Raw genomic sequence first — 24,686 nt, forward strand, 5'->3', positions numbered from 1 at the left:
TATCACCTCCAGATGGATTTGTAACTGGCTGACAAATCATACTCAATGAGTTGTTAATGGTGCTACATCTACACGAAGGGAAATGAACAGTGGGGTACCACAAGGTACTGTCTTAGGCCCAGTACTCTTCAACATCTTCATAAATGACTTAGATGAGGGAATAAAAGGGGAACTCATCAGATTTGCAGATGACACTAAGCTTGTAGGAATAGCCAATACCCAGAAGACAAGCTCCAGATCTAAAAAGATCTTGACAGACTTGAACAATAGGGAATATCTAACAAAATGAAATTTAATGTGGAGAAAAGCAGGGTTTTACACTTAGGCAGGAAAAGACCAAAGGTACAGGTACAGATTTTTTTTACCCACTTTTGAAGGATGGAGAATTGCAGCTTTGTTGTTCTTGATAAACCTGCCATTGTTCCAGCATTTCATCTCCTAGAGATCAAGGTTTTGTAAAATCTCAAAAAAATAATAATAATAATATCAAAAGGTAAAAAAAAATCCTTTGGGATTGTAAGCTTCTCCTTTCTCTGAAGAAGCTTAAAAAGCTAGAGCTTAAGAATTACTTTAAAGAATACTAAAAAGTTACTAATTGAGAAGAACTATAAAAAACTGTCAGCCGCATTAAGTAGACGAGACCAGGAAATCAACTAGGTTACAGGTAATCCTTGACTTACAATCACAATTGAACCCAAAATTTCTGTCGTTAAGTGTGAGACATTTGTTAAGTGAGTTTTGCCCCATTTTACAACTTTACTTGCCATGGTTGTTAAGTGAATCACTGCAGCTGATAAGTTAGTAACCTGGTTGTTAAGTGAATCTGGCTTTCCCCATTGACTTTGCTTGTGAGAAGGTCACAAAAGGGGATCACGTGACCCAGGGACACAGCAACCGTCATAAATGTGAGTCAGTTGCCAAGAATTTTGATCACATGACCATGGCGATGCAGCACTTTTTTCAGTGCTGTTGTAACTCTGAACAGTCGCTAAACGAAGTGTTGTTAAGTCAAGGACATCCTGCATGGATTTTGTGGATGACTACTTTAAACATGAGCCAACACTGTGCGACAAGAGCCAAAAAAGCTAATACAATCCTTGGTTATATAAACAGAGGCACAGAATCAAAATCATGTGAAGCATTAGTACCGTTTAATAAATCCTTAGTAAGACCACACCTGGAATACTGCATCCACTTTACACAAAAGATGTTGAGACTTTGGAAAAAGTACAAAGAAGAGCACCTAAGATGATTAAAGGCCTGGAGACAAAAACATATGAAGAACAGTTGGAGGAATTGAGTATGTACGCTCTAGAGAAAAGAAGGACTAGGGGTGACATAATAGCATATTCCAGTATTTGAGGGGCTGCACAAACAAGAGAGGGTCAACTTATTTTCCAAAGCACCAGAAGGCAAGACAAGAAACAACGGATGGAAATTAATCAAGGAGAGAAGCAACCTAAAATTAAGGAGAAACTTCCTACTAGCGAGGACAATTAACCAGTGGAATAGCTGGCCTTCAGAAGTTGTGGGTGCTTCGTCAATGGAGGTTTTTTTTAAAAAAAAGACTGGACAGCCACCTATCTGAAGGGTTATAGGATCTCCTGTTTCAGCTTGGGGTTGGACTAGAAGACCTCCAGGGTCCCTTCCAGCTCTATTTTGATTACGTGTGCTACAAAGTGGATAATAACTATTCAAGAAGAAATCTAGTGTACCTTACTTTCCATCTGATTCTAGAGTTTACTCTCTGAGGGGTGGGGTATAAAAGAAAAGTTTGAGGACGGTATATAGATAGTCTTCAACTTACAATAATTTGTTTAGCGAATGTTCATAGTTACAATGGAACTGAAAAAAGTGAGTTATGACCAATTTTCATGCTTACGATCGTTGCGGTAACCCCATATTCACATGATCAAAATTCAGCCACTTGGCAACTGACTCATATTTATGACACTTGCAGTATCCTGAGATAATGTAATCAGCTTTTGCAATCTTCCGACAAGCAAAGTCAATGGGAAAGCCATTTTTACTTAACAACCATGCTACTAACTTAACAACTACAGTGATATCAGTTAACAAGTGTGGCAAGAAAGGTTGCAAAATGGAGCAAAATTCACTTCGCAAATGTCTTACTTAGGAAGAGAATTTTTTGGGCTCAATTGTGATCGTAAGCCGAGGACTATCTTTACATGACCTGGGATGTAGATTGTTCCTTCCTGGCCTAAAACTGTTTGACAATAATTTGCTCCAGGGTGTTAAAGGTTGCACTCATTTGTAGAGTTTAGATTCCACTTAGCCGAGACTGCTAAAGAAATATGCAAAGATGGTTTTTATTGATAATGGCTTTTTTTTTGCAGCTTCGCAAAGCAATAATTGATCATATCTCAGACTCCTTTATGGATACAACTGTGCCACTTCTAGTGCTCACTGAAGCTGCTAAAAGTGGGCACGAAAAAGAAATCAAAGAATATGCTGCAATATTTACAGAGCATGCACAGAGACTTATCGAGGTGAGGTTGGTAGAAATACCCTATAATATACAGCATACAATGGACTAGGAATTATACATATATTTGTTTTTTCTTAGCAGGATTTATTGGTTTATGTATTTGGTATGGAGTGATTTCAGTTTACCCAGAAATTGTTCTTGTCCTTGTTTTAAGAATTCTGCTACTTTTGTTGTTGCTGTCATTTGAACCATATACTGTAGTTAAATTGTTATTGTGAGTTATTTACTACGTAAGGGCTATCTAATTACTATAGCTGATCCATAAGCCCTTTTCTTCAAGGGGATTGGCCAGAATTAGACAGATTCCAAAAATTCAGTATTCACATTGTTTCTTGGTGGAATCCTAATATCTATCTTAATACAAAGGAAGTTGACAAAACAAATATGGACCACTGCCTGAAACTGATCTCCATCAGGCTGGAGAAATTTACCCTAATGTTTTGAATCAATTGGCCAACCACATGAAGCTAATATTTTAACATCAGTGCCCTGATGCACCATTACTCTGACTAATGTGGCAAAATAAATAAATACAAGTCACAATTATTCAAATATAGGGAGACCCAAACTAAAAGTAGGGCTCCTGTGAAAAATCATTTTCTCAAGACTTCTCAATTCTTGATGGGCTTAAGTTTCCAGTTAATTTATTGCCTGATTCCCATGATCTATTATTCCATTCAACATTGGTCAAAAGAAAGAAATGTTGAGCATCTCAATATACCTCACCAGAAAGTTTCTTTACAGTGGTGATCAAAGCATATCTGATAAAATTCTATGGTACTGAAATCCCTTCTTCTGAGCAATTAGGAGAACTAATTGTTCCTTTTCCCATTCCACTCTCAACTTCAAAAGCTGATTTGCATCTATGGAATTTTTTATGGCTGGGTGGAAAATATACAAAAATATATAATTTCATGTGAGGCATAAATCAGTTTTTGCTTAGGGAATGCAAATGTCAAATTACATTGGAAAGAACTTTTGATCTATTTTACTTTAATATTAATTATTGCATATAGTGTTCTGTATAGTACACTTGTTTAAGGAGTTGAAGTATATGATGTCACAAAATGATGTTGAAGCTTATTTACATGTTCATGTGTATGTGAACGTACCTGTGTGCGAAGAAAAATAATTCAAATAATCTTGATTTTAATTCAAGAAAATATTTTTCTTCTGTTATTTATTGCCTCTTTATTAGCATCCATGTTTTTTTTAGTGTACAAGCCGATTTATGTTAATCATCTTTTCAATAGCACGATATAGAAAATAGATTGTATCTGGATATCTGAGCGAATATGGAATACGTAACACTGCACTAAGAGAAAGAAAAGGAATTATTCAGTTAAACCTAAAATGTCATTATTATAGAGGTGATGCCTATGTATGTAAATGAAGAATTGTGCTTTTGAAACATGGTTCATAATCATTACTTTCTAGCTGTGAGGGGAAAAGCTTGCAAACAGGGTGTTCTGTAAGCAGAACCTTTTCATTTGTTTTTCCTCAAACTGGTTCCTGAGGGACAGTAGGTTAGGAATTCTTATGAATAGAAGAGAATATAGTACAATTCTTATCACTTCCTGGTAACACTGAATTATGGTGGTGGTCCAAACTATCAGAAGGATTAGAATAGTTCATATCATGACTTTGATCAATGGTTTTCCAGCTTAGCAACTTTTAAGATGTGTGAACTTCAGCTCCCAAAGTTTGGGTAATTCTAGGAGTTGAACTCCATACATCTTAAAATTGTCAAATTTGAAAAACACTTATATTTAATAGGGTTATCATTTTTGGGATGGCCACTAGAAGGCAGAAAATAGTGTTTTTAAAAATGTCTTGGTTGCCATCTTCTGGCTGCCTCGATTTTTGCAGTTTTAATTTTGATGGTATGCGTTTTAATGGTGAAATTCTCAGTGACAGTCTGGCTGAATTATATGGCTGCAGACGCCGCCAAGCTGCCAAATGAAATAGCATGAATTATTCTTTAAAACACATAGATGCGTTACTCTTGCCCACATCATATTCAAAATAAGGCTTTTAAAGTCTGGGTAATTGCTCAAATTTCCTGCACGCCTTCAGGATGCGTGTTTGTTAACGCGTGTGCTGATCTTAAGCCTAAACTGGTTAATTTCTCCAGGAAAAAAAAAAATCAGAGCCAAGTATGGAAAAGCTTTACTAAGCTGCAAGCAAAGTGATCTAATCTGAGTAAATATGGATGAAAAAAAAGTGGACCAACCAGACCTAACAAATCAAAGGTTCTATAAGAAACTTAGATAGAGGGCATAGGATACATTTTTGTTGTTGACAGAATAGAGCAGCGCTTTCCAACCTTAGGAACTTGAAGATGCGTGGACTTCAACTCCCAGAATTCCCCGGCCAGCATAGCTGGCTGGGGAATTCTGGGAATTGAAGTCCACGCATCTTCAAGTTCCTAAGGTTGGGAAACGCTGGAATAGAGGATGAGATTCAGCTCATTTATATTCGGGAACTCTGTACAACTCCATGTGTGTCCTAGTGTTGTCAAAAAAGAAAAATGAAATTTTCTCTCCTCATGAGAAAGAGAAAAATCATGAAAAATTAGGTTGTCCTGTACTAATGGTGCCCTTTGTAAACTCTCTTCCATAGAGTTGATGAAACAGCCAAGACAGCTTATGCTAAAACATTTGACTTTAGTGTTTTCACTTCATGTACAATTGTATGCATTGTACAAAAGTCTTTAATTGAATTTGAGCTCATAAACAATGTATTTTTGTGTATGTTTGAAAAGCTGATTTTAATTTATGCATCCTAAAAATGAACTTTTACCGCAAGACCACGTGAATAGAAATAGTTGTATAAACATTATAAACTTAAACATAAACTGCTGTATCCACATTTGCTTTGAAAATTTTAAAGTTTGTTCTTTTCTTCCTTTCAATGAAAATATTTTTGCATGCATTTACATTTTCTTTAATGGTAAGTTATAAATAGGAAGCCAGCACTTTAGCAAATGTTGCCACCCTTATATCCTCTTGCACATCTGCATTTTCTGCTATCTGTTTTAGCACACATTTATTTGTCCATTTTATCAATGAATTTGTTCACTTAATCTTTTATTTCTGTTTTACTGCTTCAACTACAATTAGGAAGACACTATAACTGCTGCTACTACAATTACTGACTTATCTAAGGCTGTTGCATACATTATAAAATTGTAAATAATACTCATTTGCATTTATTGGATGTAGATGCTTACTGTTAGTTTTGTTGCCAAACACCTTTCTGCACTTTTTCCATAATGGGTATAATACTGGCAAATGCACTGTGAATACATTTGTCCTGTTTTATGGTTAGTAAATATTATTCAGGACCACTGGGAAGGAAAAATCCTTAATGATAAATGCATTGGGAATTTCACCATTGGTCTAGTCTCTTTCCTTAAACGCTTCTACTATAAGAAAATAGCTAATTCGGGGAATTTGCAATCTGGGGAGCTACCTACCAGATAGGTAGATTAAACTGAGATAGATTAGAGGCAGGTACACTTAAGCAGGAGAGAGAGCAAGGGAAAAATCTCTCAGTGAAAGTTTGGGAAGGAGGGTTTAATAGAGTTCGCAGACAAGCAGCTGAAAACAATGAGTCCCTGGAAACTGGTGCTTGTTCTAACAGAACTTTATGTACCGGTTTTACTGTACTTTGTGAAATCAAACTCTTTGTGCAGAGGGCAAGAGGTTATTTTTTTCACTGATAATAAAAGAATAATTCATAATGATCATTAAAAAGGAGAAGAAGAGGAGCGAAGGATAGGTCAGCGATGCTGTGATACTCTGAAGGAGAAGAGGTCAGAGTTTCCTTCTTAATACACTTAGTTTGCTTCCAATTTTGTTAAATCCAATTCTTAAAAGTCATACATGTGTAATGGCATCAATGTGATCCAGGGGAAGAGGAACTGGGGCCATTTCATTAAAAAAAAACAGATAATGGAAACAGGCTGCCCATTTTTGATGTTGGAAAAGTTTGGGGAACAAGGGTTCAAATCAAAGGGTGCCTAAGGCACAACATATATCACCTGCACCATATCCCTTAAGCTTCCTTCTATTCTGCTTGGCAAGGCTGCCAAGATATTGCAAGTGAGGAAAATGCCTTGGAGGAAAGCAATTATATTATCTGTTAGGGCAGGGGTCAGCAACTATGCCCCCTTTATGACCTGTGGGCATCAACTCCATCTGAGTCTCTTCTCCCCCCATATAAGGGACTGCCCAACTCACACAGAGTAGCTTTGGATTTTCTGGTATATGCAGGTAAGAAACCTGGCATCCCTATTTTACTTTTGCAACAAGAATGGCAAGGATTCCTAAGCCATTCTATTAAATCAGCCACAGATAATTTTTTTTGAATATATAGAGTTCTAAGAGAATTATTCTGGTTGTCCAAGACATGAATTTTATTTAGGGATCTCTCACAGATATTGAGTAATGTGGTATATATGTGATAGATTGCCTTTCTCTTAAAGATAATTGCTGCCTTCGTTTTAATCAAATAAGAATGTAGCTGAGGGTTATTTCAATCCTGCTAATGCTGGTTCAGAGAAATTCTCATGTTCCTCTAAGAATTCTGTTTTATTTTTAGGAATAAGAGTGATTATAATTTAACTGATCAATATGTGTTGTTATTTTCTTATGTAGCTATAAGAAAGGTGTTTTTTTAAAAGTTTGATGATATGGCTTACTATTTATATGTATTTCTGAGCCACTGTGTGATTGATGATATCGAGGGCATTTTCAGTAAATAAGAGTGCCTGGCTTGCCAGGGAATTAATTAGATAGCAGTTCTATGGCATCTAATCACTTAGGAGTACACCACTTGTAAAATACTCCCAACTAAGCAGTCACACACAAAGATTTTTGACATACAAGTTATACTATTTATTAATATAAAGAGAGAACCCTAATGTTGTTGGCATAATTAAAAGAAAAATGGAAGAGGGGAATTCAGAGGAATGAAGATCATTCATGTGAAGAAGCAATTTGGATGACATCTTTCTATAAACACACTAAAAGCTAACGTTACAATTTTTTTTATTTAAATTTAGAAGGCTGCCCGACTCCCAAATGTCTCTGGGTAGCTTATATAGTTAAAAAAAAGGGAAAGCACTTAGAATTAATATAACTTTTTACGATAACTTTTCTGTTAATTAAAATTGGAATATAATTCTTATGTAAAAAAACCTTGCACAAATTATGTTATTATTATTGTGGTTAATCTTCAATTTGATTCAGTCTGGGACTAGTAAAAACTTCAGTTCAAGTTCTAACCAAGGACCTAAGAGGGGTGTCAAACTCGCAACATCACGTGACGTGTCGCGATGTATCGTGACTTTTTTTCCATTGCTGGCAATGGGGTGGGCGCGGTTTTGGCATGCCTGTGGGCTGGCAGTTTGACACCCCTGACCTAAGAGTTGTTGAAGTGTTGTTGTTGTTGTTGTTGTTGTTAGCATCACAGTTTGATGCTACTGAAAACTTAATAATTCAAGTCCTAACCAAAGACTTAAGAATTATTAAGATAGTGCCTAAGAAAATAGGCAGTGCCAAGCAGGATAGTTTTTTTTTATAAAATTACAGTGTTCAAGTCTGATAAATTAAATTTTTCAAGATATCAATGAAATCCTTTAGCTATCACTCTGAAGCTTCCAAACGTTATGGTATAACAACAAATTTCATCTTCCATAATCATTTAACTTCAATCTGCAAGTTCTGGTATTTTGTAATTTTTTTCCCCAATTCTTTTTCCTCAATCCTGCATCACTTATTATAGCAGGGGTCTTCAAATGTGGCCCTTTTATGACGTGGACTTCAACTCCCAGAATTCCTCAGCCAGCGTGCCTGGCTGAGGAATTCTGGGAGTTGTAGTCCACAAGTCATAAAAGGGCCACGTTTGAAGACCCCTGTATTATAGCAACATCAATGAACCAGGCTTTTTCTTCTTCTTTTCAATAGCTATTATATCAGGCATGTTATGAACAAGATGCCTCTCTCTTTGGTTCTTAAAGTCTCAGAAGCTCTTAACCCACATAAGATCTTAACCCAAAACCTTCTTTATGTGATGGTCCCAGTAGTTTTACTACATTCAAATTCAGACCTCTGGTAAAGTTTCCAACAACTTTCTGGTGACTCAGTCATATCCCGCTTGTGCTGCAGCCACTGATCATCCTTTCCACTAGAAAGGCACCATTTGCTATTATTTGTTTCATGTTGAATTTCCATCTTCACTCAATTAGTTGGCAAAGCTTGCTCTTCAGCCACCATGTCAAAGCCTTCAATTTCTTTAACATTCCTGATCTTATCAGCTTTTCTTTCTTTCTATATCCTTTGACTTTCACTAGTTTCTTTTCTATATTCAGCTTTCATCTTTGTTGTTTTCAAAAACCATCCTTTGATTGACTTCTTCAGCAAGGATTCTTGGGTTTTTTTAATGTAGTCATTCAGGCCATGTTCTTCTTCCTCCACAGTTTGTTTCACCTATAGGAGTCCTCTATCCTCTTCAGTTCCTGGCAAATACAGCTGATCAATATCACTTTTTGGGTCCGAAGCATAGTGCATTGTCATTAATTTCCTTGTCTACCAATCCAAGCTATTGAGTTCCATCTGGTCCAATCTAGAGAAAATTGTCTAGGGAAAATAAAATATTAGCCAATGTTTACTGCAATAAAAGTTAGAGATATTTGCACCAGATTAAAACTGATTTGAGAATTCTTCCCAGCCTTACCTAAAGAGTTCCTTCTCTAGGCACCATTCTTTTAGCTGAGATAATACCTGAGGTCCTGGGGTCAAATACCTATGTTAAATTCAGAATTGATAAAAACTTCAAAATACTGTTAATAGTATTTTGTGCTAGGAAATCTATGAAGGGAGCAAAGTGAAAACATCTGTGAAACTAAAATCTGGTTTTAGTAATTACTGCAAATGCAATAATATTGCTCTTGTGTTACCTTCTCATTTTGATTAGAGAAAGAAATGAATTTCCTTTGTAAGTCAAAATTTGTAATGGTACCCATGAGAAAGGCAGTTATGAATGAATGATGTATATTGGGAAACTATGCAGATGCTTATATATACTTTTGTGCAAGGAATTTTTAATTCTGTCCTCATCTGGTATTGCTTGGTTGTTAGTATCCCTTTCTTCCATAAAAATATTTGATCAGGTCCATGCCATTATTATTATTTTAAAATAAACTCCCTGTAAATATTCTGTGTACATTTAGTAGGATGTACATTATTCATATATTTGTTAGTGTTGGATGTTTTCCTTGAATGCTTTCAAAGCTCTGTGACTGATAATTTATGCAAAGGATGAAATGACTTCGGCATGTTTTAAACAATGTGATTATCTCATAAGATTAAAAGGCCATTTTTAATGAAATACTGACTAACTAGGATTTGAAAAGGTAATGTGATAATGTAATTACATTAGGAATGAAAAGAAATACAATTAAAATAGTAGCTCATGTTGCTATTATTCTACCAGGTATGGTAAGATCCTGCCCTAAAGACATTATCAACAAAATCTGGATCCACATAACATGCTAAAATGGAACAGAGTTGGTTTGGCCTTAATTTTGTCTATTGTTTAAACCTTGACATTTTGGTTTGTGCACTACTATTGATATGGCTTAGTTCAGGGGTCTTCAAACTTGGCCCTTTTATGACTCGTGGACTTCAACTCCCAGAATTCCTCAGCCAGGCATGCTGGCCGAGGAATTCTGGGAGTTGAAGTCCACAAGTCATAAAAGAGCCAAGTTTGAAGACCCCTGGCTTAGTTGATGTATGGGGCCCCTCAAGTGTGATTAATCAACAAACATGATTTGACAAAATAATGGCTTAGTGCTCGTGTAATATGTGAACCCAGATCAGACATTTGAAAATTATAAACCTTTCCTTGGCCACCTCCAACCTTTGGAAATGTAGGCAATGAAGCAGACATAAAGCAGCTGTGTGTTCGGACTGTGATATAGAATAGAAAAGTCTGCAGTGGTGAATACTGAAGTAATTGAACAGGTTTCAGTGAGTGCTAAATTTACATTGCAACCCACTCTAGACTAACAAGAAATGGAATAATTCAGAATTGAATAATCAGTGCAGCCTAGTTTCTTCAGCTGGAACAGGGCCCTGTCCAATTAGCAGCTTCAACTAATTCAAGGGAAATCTAGCCCACATATAAAGCAAAAGCTTTAAAATGATTCTTAGGGAATCAAGCAGATGAATTCCTTAAGTCAGGATTCCTCGCTGAAGAAGAGCCCAAAATAAAACACAAGAACAAAACAAAAAACCAAAAACCCAACCCTGAAGACTTTGACTGACCTTTTGATAGAACATTTTAGTGAGCTGAACTTTTGAGATGCTTCCACTGCCTTGTTATACTGGCAGAAATACTGCAGTTGTGATATCCTGAATGAAAACATCATTAGGGGCTGCCTTATAGTAGGGTTTTTATAATAATAAACTGACATAATTACTGGATTTTGAATTAAAACTGCAATGAGCCATTACACACACTCATTTAGGTTGATCAAATAGCAGCAGAGGGAAATTAAAAATCCTCTCAAGCTGAATGTACAGTATATGCCACTCTCAACATAGGAAGAGAAAACACAATTGAGCCTCACTTATCACAAGATCAAAGAGTACTGTGGTTTTACCAGTATTACCAAAAACAAATAGACATAACATGGACTACTTCTGAAAGCATAAGCAGTTTTGAGAGACATATGCCACCATAGATATATGCCATTACAACACAGTAAGATAAAAGTGTAAAATGCTGCAAGGTGTGCAGAGGTGTTTGCAATTTAAGCTGTGATATCAGTTATACAAAATTAAGATATATATTAACATAATCCACCTATGGAAAAAGTTCAGTAGTTAAGGCACCAAGCTAGAAGCCAGGAGACTGTGACTTCTATTTCCACTTTAGGCATGAAAAATGGCTGGTTGACCTTGGACCAGTCAGTCACTCTCTCTCAGCTCCTTACCTTCCAGAATTGCTGTTCTTGGGAGAATAGGAGGATGGAGGAGTATCAGGTATGTTTGCTGCTTTGAATTATGTAAAAGCAATAAAATAATAAAATAAAATAAAATAATAAAATAAAATAAAATAATAAAATAATAAAATAAAATAAAATAAAATAAAATAAAATAAAATAAAATAAAATAAAATAAAATAAAATAATAATAAAATAAAATAAAATAAAATAAAAATTCTTTCTTACCGTGGTGTGCAATTTGCAACAAGGAATCACAGTCTTGACATCAAAATTAGATGCTAAGAATAGACAGGAGTGAGGTGTTTATTTCTATGTCATTTTCCATGTTCAAAACACCTCAACCTGTAATTTAAAAACAATATTGTATTGTATTATTTTGATTACTTTTTACTCAAGATATGCATTTTAGTTTTTTTGTGAAATTAGAAAGAGAAAACGTGAAAAATGATGGGGAAATTATCACTGGCTCTAATTTGAGTATTTGCCCAGCAAATCAGGTCAGTTTGTATAAAACTGAAGACTTAGGCCAATATTCTGAGCTAGGATAGGCCTCCAGCCGATTGATCTGAAGAATGGTTAACGATCTTTATCACCACATTTGGGAAGATCACATTTCCAACGTCCCCCCCTACCTCCTATTCTCAGTTTGTGATATACAAAATGATGCAATCTTACTGGCAAATGCATGGGGTAGGGTGGGACATTTATTCAAGGTGATGGCATTTCAGCACAATTAAAGTTCTTCCTCTTCGTTACATCTGAGCCTTTAAATGTGTACCTGCAGCCACCATCTTGACTTGATTTTTCTGATTGCCCGCAGATGCTTGTGCTTACCCTTCCATTAAAATAATTAAAATAATCCTATTTTAAATTTTAGAATTTTAACAGTGTGACATCATGAGAAAATTCCACAGTTTGAAAATTCTACAAAATCACGATGTAAAAAAGATGTTGAGACTCTAGAAAGAATACAGAGAAAAGCAACAAAGATGATTAGGGGACTGGAGGCTAAAACATATAAGGAACGGCTGCTGGAATTGGGTATGTCTAGTTTAAGGAAGAGAAGGACAAGGGGTGACATGATAGCAGTGTTCCAATATCTCAGAGGCTGCCACAAAGAAGAGGGAGTGAAGCTGTTCTCCAAAGCACCTGAAGGCAGGACAAGAAGCAACGGATGGAAACTAACCAAGGAGACAAGCAACTTAGAACTAAGGAGAAACTTCCTGATACTTAGTGTAATGTATTGGGCCTTGTTTTACTGAGTGTACCACATGGGGGTTGAATGCTGGAAGGTTGCTTAAGCAGGGAGCTGCTAACGGCTCCCAGCTCCTCAGACAATAGGGCGGCAATAGGTTGCTTTAAACCTATTGGCCGCTACCTAAAGACCAGGGTATAAATAGCTGCATTCACAGCCCTGTTTCCCAGTTCAGTTCCTGCAAGCAAATAAAGAATGTTCCTGACTGAACTCACTCGCCTCGTTTCTTCTCTCAAGCAACGAACCTAGTACACAACACTGGCGACGAAGGTGGGAACCTGCTCCTTCCACAGAGCTGAGAGTCACTAGGGGTGAGGCTGGAACGTGCCTGGCAGGAAAGCAATTTCCCCCCCCTATGGTCAGCCTAGCACAGCCACGCTAGCGACCACGAGCCTTGTGGATCAGTCCCTGGGCATACGGAGGAGTAGGACAAGAAGACGATGAGCCCCAGTCATGAAGACTTCCAGAGATGACGAAGGTCAGAAAGCTGGAAGAATTCAATGTAACTCACCCAGAAAGATGGTCTTTGTATATTTCCAGGGTCGAGAACTATTTCTGCGCCAATCAAGTCGCCAAAGACGGCCTGAAGGCTGCAATGCTCCTGTGCGTTTGCGGCCCAGCCACATTCGACATCACGGAGAATTTGTTCACCCCAACTCAGCTGGAGTCTGTATTGTTCACAGACTTGAAGATACGACTAGGCAACCATTTCCAGCCCAAGCTCTCAGTAATAGCTTGGCGGCACGCATTCGAACAGAGGGTCCAGCAGCTGGGTGAATCAGCTTCCAAATTCATTGCAGCTTTGAGGCAGGCTGTGCCAGTTCTCCGATGTAGAAGAGAGACTTTGGGACTGTCTTGTCTGTGGCCTCCGAAATCAAGAACTGCAACAGAAGCTCTTTGCCAAAGAGACTTTATCGTTCCCAGATGCATTAAGAGAAATCATGGTGGATGAAGCTGCTGCCAGGGCCATAAAAGCGATGCAGCCTGCCAAAAGCATGCAGCATGAAGAGGCCATCCACCACGAGGACCCCTTACATGTGGAAGATGCTGACAGCAGCCAAGAAGTGGACAAGCTTGAACGGCATGACAACCAGCCACATCTTAGCAACAATCAACATGGGACAACTTACAAGGCAGGTCCCTTAGGTGCCCGGGTTGTGGCGGCCACCACCAATGCATGGACTGCAGGTTCTGGACAGTCATGTGCCGGGCCTGCGGGAAGACCGGCCACATTGCGTCTGTCTGCAGAGGTCGCCAGAAGGACCGCCAATTGGACGTTCCGATCAGGAGAGGTACCGGGGCCCCGGGGCAATTTAGCATAGGGTTTTGCTCCAGCCGCCGCAACGTTTGCCGCACGGGAGCTCACTGCCCCATTGAGCCGAAATTTTGACTTCAGGTTGAGCTACCAGAGGTCCCTTGCAAGATGTAACTGGACACCGGGTCAGCCGTGTCCATCATATCGCTTGATACATTCAGGTTCATCTGCAACTGCAGTAAGAGATGGGCCAAGCCTAGGCCATCCGACATTATCCTGACCGACTTTCAGAATGCTAGAGTCGCCGTCAAGGGCGAGGCCATATTGGCCGTCAAATTCAAGGGGTTTTCTGGGCACCTGGATGTTGTTGTAGTAGAGGGTCAGAGAATGAGACTGATAGGGCTCGATTGGTTTGATGGATTAGGTCTCCAAGTTACCGGTATCAACTGGACACAAGCGTCAGTATGCGAGGAGTTCGCAGATATTTTTGACACAAATCTAGGAACGTACAAAGGCCCTCCGATAGCATTTAAAGTAGATCCTGCTATAATGCCTATCAGGATTAAGCCTTGTAGAGTTCCATTTGCTCTTAAACACAAAACAGATGCTGAATTGGACAAGCTAGTCGAACATGAGGTACTACAGCCCGTAGATGGGGGTGAATGGGAAACCCCAATTGTCACACCACTAAACGCCAATAGAGAGGTCAGGATTTGTGCTGACTACAAGTGCACAATTAATCGTGCACTCAATTAGCATGCATACCCTGTGCCAGTCGTGAGCCACATCCTGGCATCGTTGCAAGGCGGTACAGTTTTCGCAAAGTTAGAATTAGTACAGGCCTACCAACAGCTACCTGTGGACGAGGCCACAGCACAGACTCTTGTAATGCACAGAGGGTCATTTAAAGTAAAACGCCTCCAATTTGGGGTTAGTGTAGCCCCTGGCATTTTTCAAAGCATTATGGAGCGTATGCTCAAGGGCATTCTGGGGGTCTTCCCCTAGTTTGATGATGTGCTCATCACCAGTGAGTCCACTGAGATGTTTGCAAGGAGGCTCAAAGCTGTCCTACAACAGCTCCGCGAAGCGAGCCTTAAACTTAACAAAAACAAGTGTAGTATAGAAGTCCCTTCAGCTGAGTTCTTGGGTTTCCATATCAATGCCGATGGCATCCACCCTGCTGAGTCCAAGCTGAAAGCCATTCAGCTGGCACCTAGCCCCAAGATAAAAGGAGAGCTTCAGGCATTCCTAGGCCTCCTAAATTTTTACCATGCATTCCTTCCTAACAAGGCCGCAGTGGCAGAGCTGTTACACCGGCTCTTGGATAAAAACACTGCTTGGAAATGGACCAAGGTCCATGAAAGCAGTTTTAAGGCATTGAAAGCCCTACTGTCCTCCAGTTCAGTGATCACCCACTTTAAAGAGTCTTTGCCGGTGTGCCTTGCGTGTGACGCATCCCCATATGGGGTTTTAAGCCATTTGGAGAGTGATGGGACTCAAGTCCCAATTGCTTATTACTTGAGGACATTATCTTCTGCAGAGCGTAATTATGCAAAAATTGATAAAGAGGCTTTGGCCATCGTAGCCGGGGTAAAAAAAATTCCACGACTACTTGTATGGCAGGGACTTCATGGTGTTCACAGACCATAAACCGCTATTGGGGTTATTCACTACTGACAGACAGACACCCCATATTTTGTCCCCTAGGATGTTAAGATGGTCCATCTTCTTATCGGCCTACAGCTTCAGGCTGATTCACAAACCTGGCAAAGACATGGGCCATGCAGATGGACTCAGCCGGTTACCATTGCCTCAGATCGAGCCAGATCCGGCTCCAGCGGCTCGCATTTTGTCTATTCAGGATTTGCCTGAGTTTCCCCTCCATGCAAGGGATGTGGCTGTAGAAACTGCTGCAGACAAGGTTTTAAGCAGAGTGCTATCCTGGATTCACACAGGGTGGCTGGAAAACAGTCCTGGACCTGAGTTCCAGAGCTACTTCACACGTAGACATGAGCTTTCAGCTCACAAGGGTTGTATTGTATGGGGGAGCAGGGTCATTCTCCCCACTTCATTGAGAGGCAGAATTTCAAGCCTTCTTGAGGACTAACCTCATTAGGCACACTACATTGGCTCCATTTCACCCTTCCAGTAATGGGCAAGCTGAACGGATGGTGAGCATTACAAAGGAGTCACTGAAGTGCATAGTGACTGGTGATTGGCACCACTGGCTGGCTGATTTTTTGCTTTGCCAGCATACTACGCCTTGCACAGCAACAGGCAAGAGCCTAGCAGAGCTTCGCTGGGGAAGGCTACTAATCACAAAACTGGACAGGCTGCACCCAGACCAGGTGGCAGCAGACACCTCTCGCCCAATGCCTCCGAGGGGGTTGCAAGTGGGTGATGGGCTGTGGGCCCAGAACTATGGGCATGGGAACTTGTGGGTGCCAGGCAAAATCGCTAAAATCTCAGGCCCTCTCTCATATGAAGTGACTTTAGATGGCGGGCAAGTTGTTTGCTGCCATATTGATCAGCAGCGGAAGCAGTTCCCAGAATGGCCACAAAGTGAGGACCTCATCCCAGGTCCAATTCTAGAACCTCAAACCAACAGCCAAGCAGAACAATTCACATGCTCTGAGGACTCTAGCAGTGAGAGCATTGGGGAAGTGGTCGTAGAGGGGCAAAGCCCAGGAGTGCAACATGGGTCCCTGAGGGGGAAAGTCAACCCAAACAATACAGATGCTGTGCTAACTCTGCTCAAACAATGGGCTCTGGGATGGGCCAACCTGGAATGGCCAGCAAGAGGAATTTGAGTCAGCCAGACGCTCATGGACTCAATAATCCTGGTCTACCCAGCCTGGCAGGCAAGCTGGTAGACCAGGAGTTGCCGGGATCCCCCAGGCGATCTATGAGAGTTTGTAAACTTCCAGCTTATTTACAGGAATTTGTCCTAAAATAATTGTGCTGTAATGTTGTATGTGTTTACTGAAATTGCTGCCTGCTCAGGAAAGTCTCTGTAGTGGTGAATACATTTGGAACAATGCTGTATTGTGCATACTGCTATTTTGTACTTTTGTAAACTCTGTAATTGCTGTACTTATTTCTTTTGTTGCTATAATGTGTGTACATTCTAGGGGGGAGGGGTGTAATGTATTGGGCCTTGTTTTACTGAGTGTACCACGTGGGGGTTGAATGCTGGAAGGTTGCTTAAGCAGGGAGCTGGCTAACGGCTCCCAGCTCCTGAGACAACCTGTCTCCAGCACTGCCATTGGCTGCCTCTAGGGCAGCAATAGGTTACTTTAAACCTATTGGCCGCCACCTAGAGGCCAGGGTATAAATAGCTGCATTCGCAGCCCTGTTTCCCAGTTCAGTTCCTGCAAGCAAACAAAGAATGTTCCTGACTGAACTCACTTGCCTCGTCTCTTCTCTCAAGCAACGAACCCAGTACACAACAGTTAGAACAATTAATCAGTGGAACAATCTGTCACTGCATTTTTGTGTTTGTCAGCTAAGCACGTTTCAGTTTGCTCTTTGCCAGCTGTGTTGTTATCTTATCATTGTAACTATGGTGTTTGTCACATATCCAACTATGTTTTTAGTTTAATCTCTGTCTCTACTATTGCGTGCGCATGTCTCTGGTTTAATCTCTGTCTCTACTACTGCATGCGCATAAAAGAAAAAACAATTGTTTGTTTTACTTACTTACTTACTTCTCTTTGTGTTGTTCGGTAAGCCAGAACATGTAGTCAGTTAAGAGTTTTTTGATTAAAGTGTTGTTATAGTAAATATATTTTGGGTTTTCTTTATCTTACTTGTTTTGTACCATGTTTCAGATGAACCATGGTTCATCGACCTCTGATAAACAAAGATACAGAGTTTTTGATTTACACTCCCGACACAATCTGCCTCCAGAAGTTGTGAATGCACCAACACTGGAAGTTTTTAAGAAGAGCCTGGACAGCCATTTGTCTGAAATGGTATCAGGTTTCCTGCCTGAGCAGGGGGTTGGACTAGATCAGGGCTTTTCAACTAGTGGTACAGGTACCACCTGTGGTACATTGGCACCCGACAGGTGGTATGTGACCATCCTAGAAAGGTGGTAGCGGGGTAGGGGAATGGCAGCACCACACAAGCCTGAGTAAGAGATGGCTGGAGCTGCAGGGCTGTCAGGGCTCAGCGGAAGTGCCAGGATCAGCGCCAGGCTCCAGCTGGAGCTCGGCACTGATCCCGGCGCTTCTGCTGAGCCCAGAAGAAGTGCTGATCAGCTGGAATGTTGCAGCATCTCCAGGGTCTTGTGATTTACATTCAGATGCTTGGCAACTGATTCATGTTTATGATGGTCACAGTTTGGCAGGATCATGTGAAGTGACCAAAACCTGCTGCAACCACCCAGCAGACCAGGTGCCATTGTAACTTCAAACAATCACTAAGTGAACTGTTGTAAGTCGAGGACTACCTGTATTTCATCACTTTTTCCCTTTTTTGGGGGGGTCATTCCTCAAATTTTTGACACCTTGCTAGGCAACGTGGTATTCAGGTGTTGCCATATCCTAAAAGTGGTACAATGGGTGAAAAGGTTGAAAAGCCCTGGACTATATGACCTCCAAGGTCCCTTCCAACTTCTTCTTGTTGTTGTTGTTGTCGTTGCTGTTGCTGCTGCTGCTGCTGCTGCTGCTGCTGCTGTTGTTATTGTTGTTGTTGTTATTATTATTATTATTATTGACTTCCTGGCAGAATTATTTATTTATTTATTTATTTGATTTGTATACCGCCCTTCTCCCTAAGGAACAGTGAACATAAATAACAGAATGCACAAATAGTTATCTTAAAACAATAATTAAAACAGAACCCGTCAGACCAGACCGGATTGCTTAAACAGATATGTTTTTAGGTCGTGTCGGAAGGAGCGAAGGTCGGGAGCCATCCGGAGCTCAACCGGTAAACGGTTCCATAGGTCAGGCGCGCTCACAGAGAATGCCCTCCCTCTGGGAGCTACCAGACGGCATTCTCCAAATGGCGGCACCCTTAGGAGGCCCTCTCTGTGGGAGCGCACTGGACGGAGGGACGTTGACGCTGGCAGCAGGTGATTCCTAAGGTACTCCGGACCCATGCCATGTATGGCTTTGAAAACCATTACCAGCACCTTGAATCTTATCCGGAGGACAACTGGGAGCCAATGCAGTTCACGGAGTAGGGGTGTAACATGGGAGTATCGGGAGACTCCCAACACAACTCTTGCGGCTGTATTCTGTACCAGTTGGAGCCTCCGAGTGGTCCTCAATTAAAACACCTAGGCAACTGAACCAGCCTCAACTTACTTAACCAATATACAGTATATTCAAAATTACGATGCTGTCAGTCATCAGACACCTTTACTTGATCATATTTCATCCATTTGAATTTGGAAAAAAATGTTTTACTAAGTTGTGATTGATTTTGGCAGAGTGTTTCTTGAGAAAACAGAAATAGCTAACATAACAGACTTGTTTCCCTTGACATCTTTGTTCTGGGCAAGCGGAGCAGAGTTATTGGATATTTCAAATTAAGTGATTTCTAAATTTTGGGGGGCTTGCTTCAAATAATGCAAATGTTTGAAAAATATGGCACTTTTAGTTATTTCCACTCACTCCTGGGCTCAGAAAACAATGAATTATAATATTACAGGTTGTTTTGGAGTCTCTTAGGACTTAACGGGCTCTACAAATCCATTTTCCATGTGCTGTTGGGTATTTTATTTTTTCATTTCTCTCTACTAAAGGTCCTTGGGTTGGGAATGAGTCACAATTCTGCATTAAAATGAATTTGTTGAGCTAGTCTGTTAAGGGTTTCCCTTCTGTGCAAGAATAACTGCACCAGAGAGCATTGGAATAGGAAAAGATTGGAACAGATTAAAGCTGATGTCCTGGCAAATTAACAGAGGATGAACAGTGTTTCTCAAGGGGATGATTTTCAGGTAGCCCTTGACAACTGGTTGCTTAGTGATCGTTAGAAGTTGCCTGGGGGTACTTATAACCAGATTTGAAATTCCAATAGCCACTCCCTCCTCCCCCCAGCTATGTGACTACAGTTCCAGGCACTTGGCAACTGGCCCCTTCTATGGCTGTTTGCAGGGGCCTGCAGTCATGTCACTGCTGTTTATGACATTTTTTGCAGAAAACCGGTATTTATTTCCGATTTTCAGCAAAATTGCATCCATGGTGAACCATTGGTTCACTTAATGACTGTGGCATTCACTTAATGAAGAGAGATAAAGACCACAGTGACTTGATTAATGACCACTGTAAAAAGGTCCTAAAATCAGATTGGTCACGTGGGTGACCCAATTTACAACCATCACAAGTTATGATGGGTAGGCTCCCTTATGGTCGTAACTCAAGGACTACCTATATTTACTTCAGAAAACATAGCAGTTAATTTTGCAGCCACCTTTCGGTGTGCTTGTGTATATTTGGCCTGTACTTGACATATTTCTCCTTTATCATGGGTACAGTTCTCTTTCTTCTCACTTTGTATTCTTATCTGGAATTTTCTTGCTTTTTCTCTTTTATTTCCTTATTTCCTTTTTTTCCCCCATGACCTCTTTGGGTCCCCCCCACTCACCATCAAAATCGAAGGCCTTCTGCTTCTGTTCTAGAGCCAAGGAAAGTTCATTCTTTATTTCCTCATTTTACTTCTGTGATGAGCCACCTTCAGTTTAATTTTCTGAATTTCCTTTACACATTAAAGCAGAGGTGATCTTTGCTTTCAATGGTATATATTTAATAATAATTAAAAATTGCATGTTTCTGAAGGAGCAGTTTGTCTCATTCTGAAAGATTCTCATAATAAATGCCTTTTGTGTATGCAATGTGTATTTTAGAAAGTATAATTGACAGATTTTCGTTTCTTCCATAAGCAGGATATACAATTTTCATATTCATGACAGATGGGAAATATTTGGTTTTCATTGGTATTAGCAAAAATATGTCACATTTATGAAAATGTTACCAACAAAATTCCAAATTTGTGTTTGATGGCAGGTTCAGAATCAATAAAAGGAAGTTCTTTGCGGAGCTCATACCATCCTTAGTGAAAGAAAGACTATTATTTTTTTATCCTCTCTATTTTACTTATTTTTACTTATTTACTTATTTTCTTTCTAATCATCCTTTGGGGGAAGAGATTCTCTTATTCTGGTTTATTCAGATCATCTTATATTCTGGTAAATACTGCATGGAACTTGCTACTGCTTGAAGTAGCAAACTTGAATACAGGCAGTGCTTGCTTAGCAATCATCACGTGACTAAGATGGACGGATAATGTCATTTCCCATTCACTCATTAAGTGAGCCACTGTGGGTTGTTAAGCAAGGCATCACATCACACGACTGTGACTTGCAATTTTACTCCCAATTTTTCCATTCATTCTGCTTGTTGAGAGCTGATTGTGAAATATGAAAATGGAAATTGTGTGAACGAGGAACATTGTGATGGTTGCAAATGTGTGCATGGTCATAGTGTTCCGTTTTAGTACTTTGCATGGTAATGAAGGCAGTAATTGAGGTCTATTCTGTAAGTTTAGACAAATGTAGGAAGGACCAGACTAGAGGAAGAGAAAGAGTCAGTTTAGTGTAATGATTAAGGCACCAGACTAGAAACCTGGAGCAGTGGTGGGGTTCAAATATGTGAACAACCAGTTCTCTGTGTGGATGCCGCTTCCGGAAGTCCATTCTGGGCCTGGGCAACAACAACAACAACAAAAAAATAGCTACCAGTTCTGCCAAAGTGGTGTGAACCAGCTGAATCCCACCACTGACCTGGAGTCTGTGAGTTCTAGTCCCGCCTTAGACATGAAAAACTTGTTGGGTAACTTTGGGCCAGTCACTCTGTCCCAGCCCAGGCTACCTTACAGGGTAGTTGTGGGGAAAATAGGAGGAAGAAGGAGTATTGGTATGCTTATCATTATCAGTTGTATTTGAAAAAAAGGGCTGTTTTTTAAAAAAGACCATTGCACATTTTGTTTTATTACTTTTTCCTGCTTTGCTAATGAAATGTTTATTTGCACACATACAGAGATGTCCTTACCATTACAGAACTTCTGACTGCTAAATATTATACTATTGAAGGACAGTTGATATATTTTTCATCTGTAAATGTGATATAATTATAACATTGCTACTATCACAAAAAATGGTTGCCCACTTCTATTGACTGATTTATAAGATTTATTGCCACTTAGTGTTATCAGATGAAGCTATTATTCATAATGGAATATTATGGAACTATTGTATATCTCAAATACAATGTTCAGGAAATTGGAGTTTACCGAGGCAAAGGTATTCCTTTCATAAAGATATGTACAGCAGGAAGTGGGCAATAGAAATGGGAAGAAATATTTCAACTTCAAGGGCAGCTCTTCTCACATAATTTTTATTTTCGTTTGAACATCCCAGTTCCACTTACATGCAAATAATAGCGCGTTAGAAAAAGAATACATTCATCTGAGTTTGCTTCGACTGTGCAGTGTTAATTGTTTGAAGCCAACTGCCTTCTGCAAATTGACCTAAATGGGAGGATGATGTAAAGAACATGCACCGTTTTACAGGCTGGTGATTTCCTAATTCAGTTAAGAGATTGAAACACTCATGAGCACTATGCTTGTGGATTGAAGTTCAAAAGCCATGCTATTTCATTACCTGAAAATAGTTTTCAGAAGCCTATTTAAATATTAACAGGAACCAATCTTCTTCCCTGAATCTGCATTAGAGATTATGGAGAAAGGGTTCAGTGGGTAAACCAAAGAGAAAATTATTTTATTTGGGTTTTCTCTAACCTGATCCCAAGCCTTGTCAGAATAAGTGTAAACAGCACATATCATTTCCCAATGTGCTCTATTCTAATTATAGCCCTGAAGAGTAAAAAATAGATTGAAAGCACAATATGGATTTTCAGCCTTTTATTAGCTGTAAGAAAGATTTTTAAACCTCAGGTTTTGAGTCTAGAAGTCTTTATAGATATGTAAATAAACTCCAGGCTTTGCCTCCACCTAGTTTCATATAAAAAATGATGGCAAAGGATTCTGAAGGATATACTGATTAAAGCTCCTGAATTATTGGAAAAGATAAATGGGCAAAAATTTGGGGAAAAATGTTTCTCATTCTATACCTTCATGAATACTGTACCTCCATGGACTTGATGCAAAAGTAGGGACATTTTCTAAAGCCCTTAAATAGGAACTCCAAAAACTTTTTTTGGAGTGAGTGGCCATAATAATTCTAATAAATAATAACTTACAATGTTTTTAGAGTCAAGTAGGTTTTTCTGCCTCTTGTAATATTGGGTGTTGTTCAGGCATTATGAAAGCTTGTACCCAATGAAAACAATGACATGCCATGATTTTTCTAGGGACATTGTAACCAAACACACGGCTGCCTCCATATTTAGGGCTACTCACCTTTGGTGTCACACCACACAAATCCATTTCACATAGTGAAACAAATTTAACAAAGCTTTGACAAATGAAAAAAAAAGCTAGTGATTTTTTCTTTGGAGAATTTCTATGATATGAAAGATGACCTGGAAATTCATACAAGACAATTCTACTGAAGTATCTTCTTCAAGAGGAACCCCAAATTTCAATGAGTTTAACTGCTTTGAGGCTTTCAGCAGCAGATCTAGAAGAGCTGTTCCTTTTGAAGAAAAGTGAGATCTTATACTGAAATGATGACTTGAACCCAGATGGGGAAAGTTGGTGTGAATGAATTCATAGAGTAATCCAGTTGACAGATGTTTTAAGATAATAATTGGCAGTGCTTTTTTTGTAAAAGAAAAAGGTGCCGGAACTCACACATGTCATACAACCCGCCTTGCCTACCCTACAAGGTTCCATCCAAAAAAGGTGCCGGAACTCCGTTCTGAGCGTTCTATGAGAAAAAAAGCCCTGATAATCGGTAAAGAAAGTCTGCATTCATTATATATATATTCAATAGTAACTAGGAAGAGTTTTGTAATGTAGATGATCTGTAACCCCTGGAATATATCCCAAATTGCCTTTGAGAGCTTTTGACATGGTAATCCCTTTTTCTTCCACTTTGCAGATAAAATTGTAATTGGCTCTTAACTGGCTTCCAGACTGGACATAGTGTAAGTGCTTTTAGCAAGGAGGTGGACTAATTCCATGCTTGCTATTAAAATATGTGGAGACATTTGGTATATAGCCTGTATATTTAAGTCTATACCAAATATGTTTTTAACATGTGTCAGGTAATTGGAAAAGATTGATATGTTCCAGAGAGGGCTGGGGTTTTTTTATAGTAGGAATAATTGCATAAAGTTTGAAGAAAGTACTATAGAAATGTGTCTACTACTAAAACTCTTGTTGTCATTGGGTGAAATGGTGCATCATAGGGCAGGAGTTTTTAACCAAGGAACCTCAAATGGGCTAACATACAGACTGCAGGACTCATAACTCCTGAGGGAATGAAATTTGGTGAAGTTGTGGCTGCTTAAGGCTGCTGCTGCCATCATGTGATGTTCTTTTTCAATGTTCCAAGACAATTTTCCCAGCCAGTCCCACAATCCCTCACACCGTCCCCCACTTAGCAGCAAGGAATGGACTCATCACGGGGCTGTTAAAGAAACAACCACTTTAAGGTGCATGAAGTTTAACGAAGAGA

At 39.5% G+C, this 24,686-nt stretch overlaps 1 protein-coding gene across 1 annotated transcript in view; it reads left to right on the forward strand.

Moving 5' to 3' along the window:
* The window catches only part of CTNNA3 (catenin alpha 3), a gene marked incomplete at its 5' end in the record, with an annotated part of 866,777 nt that overhangs the window by 472,191 nt on the left and 369,900 nt on the right, over positions 1–24,686 (forward strand). The window contains one exon of the mRNA XM_083364633.1: positions 2,358–2,510. Coding sequence (XP_083220759.1) covers positions 2,358–2,510 — 153 coding nt within the window. The remainder of the gene's footprint in view (positions 1–2,357; positions 2,511–24,686) is intronic.

The sequence above is a fragment of the Vipera ursinii genome (assembly GCF_947247035.1).
Source record: "Vipera ursinii genome assembly, chromosome: 5".
Classification (NCBI taxonomy): Eukaryota; Metazoa; Chordata; class Lepidosauria; order Squamata; family Viperidae; genus Vipera; species Vipera ursinii.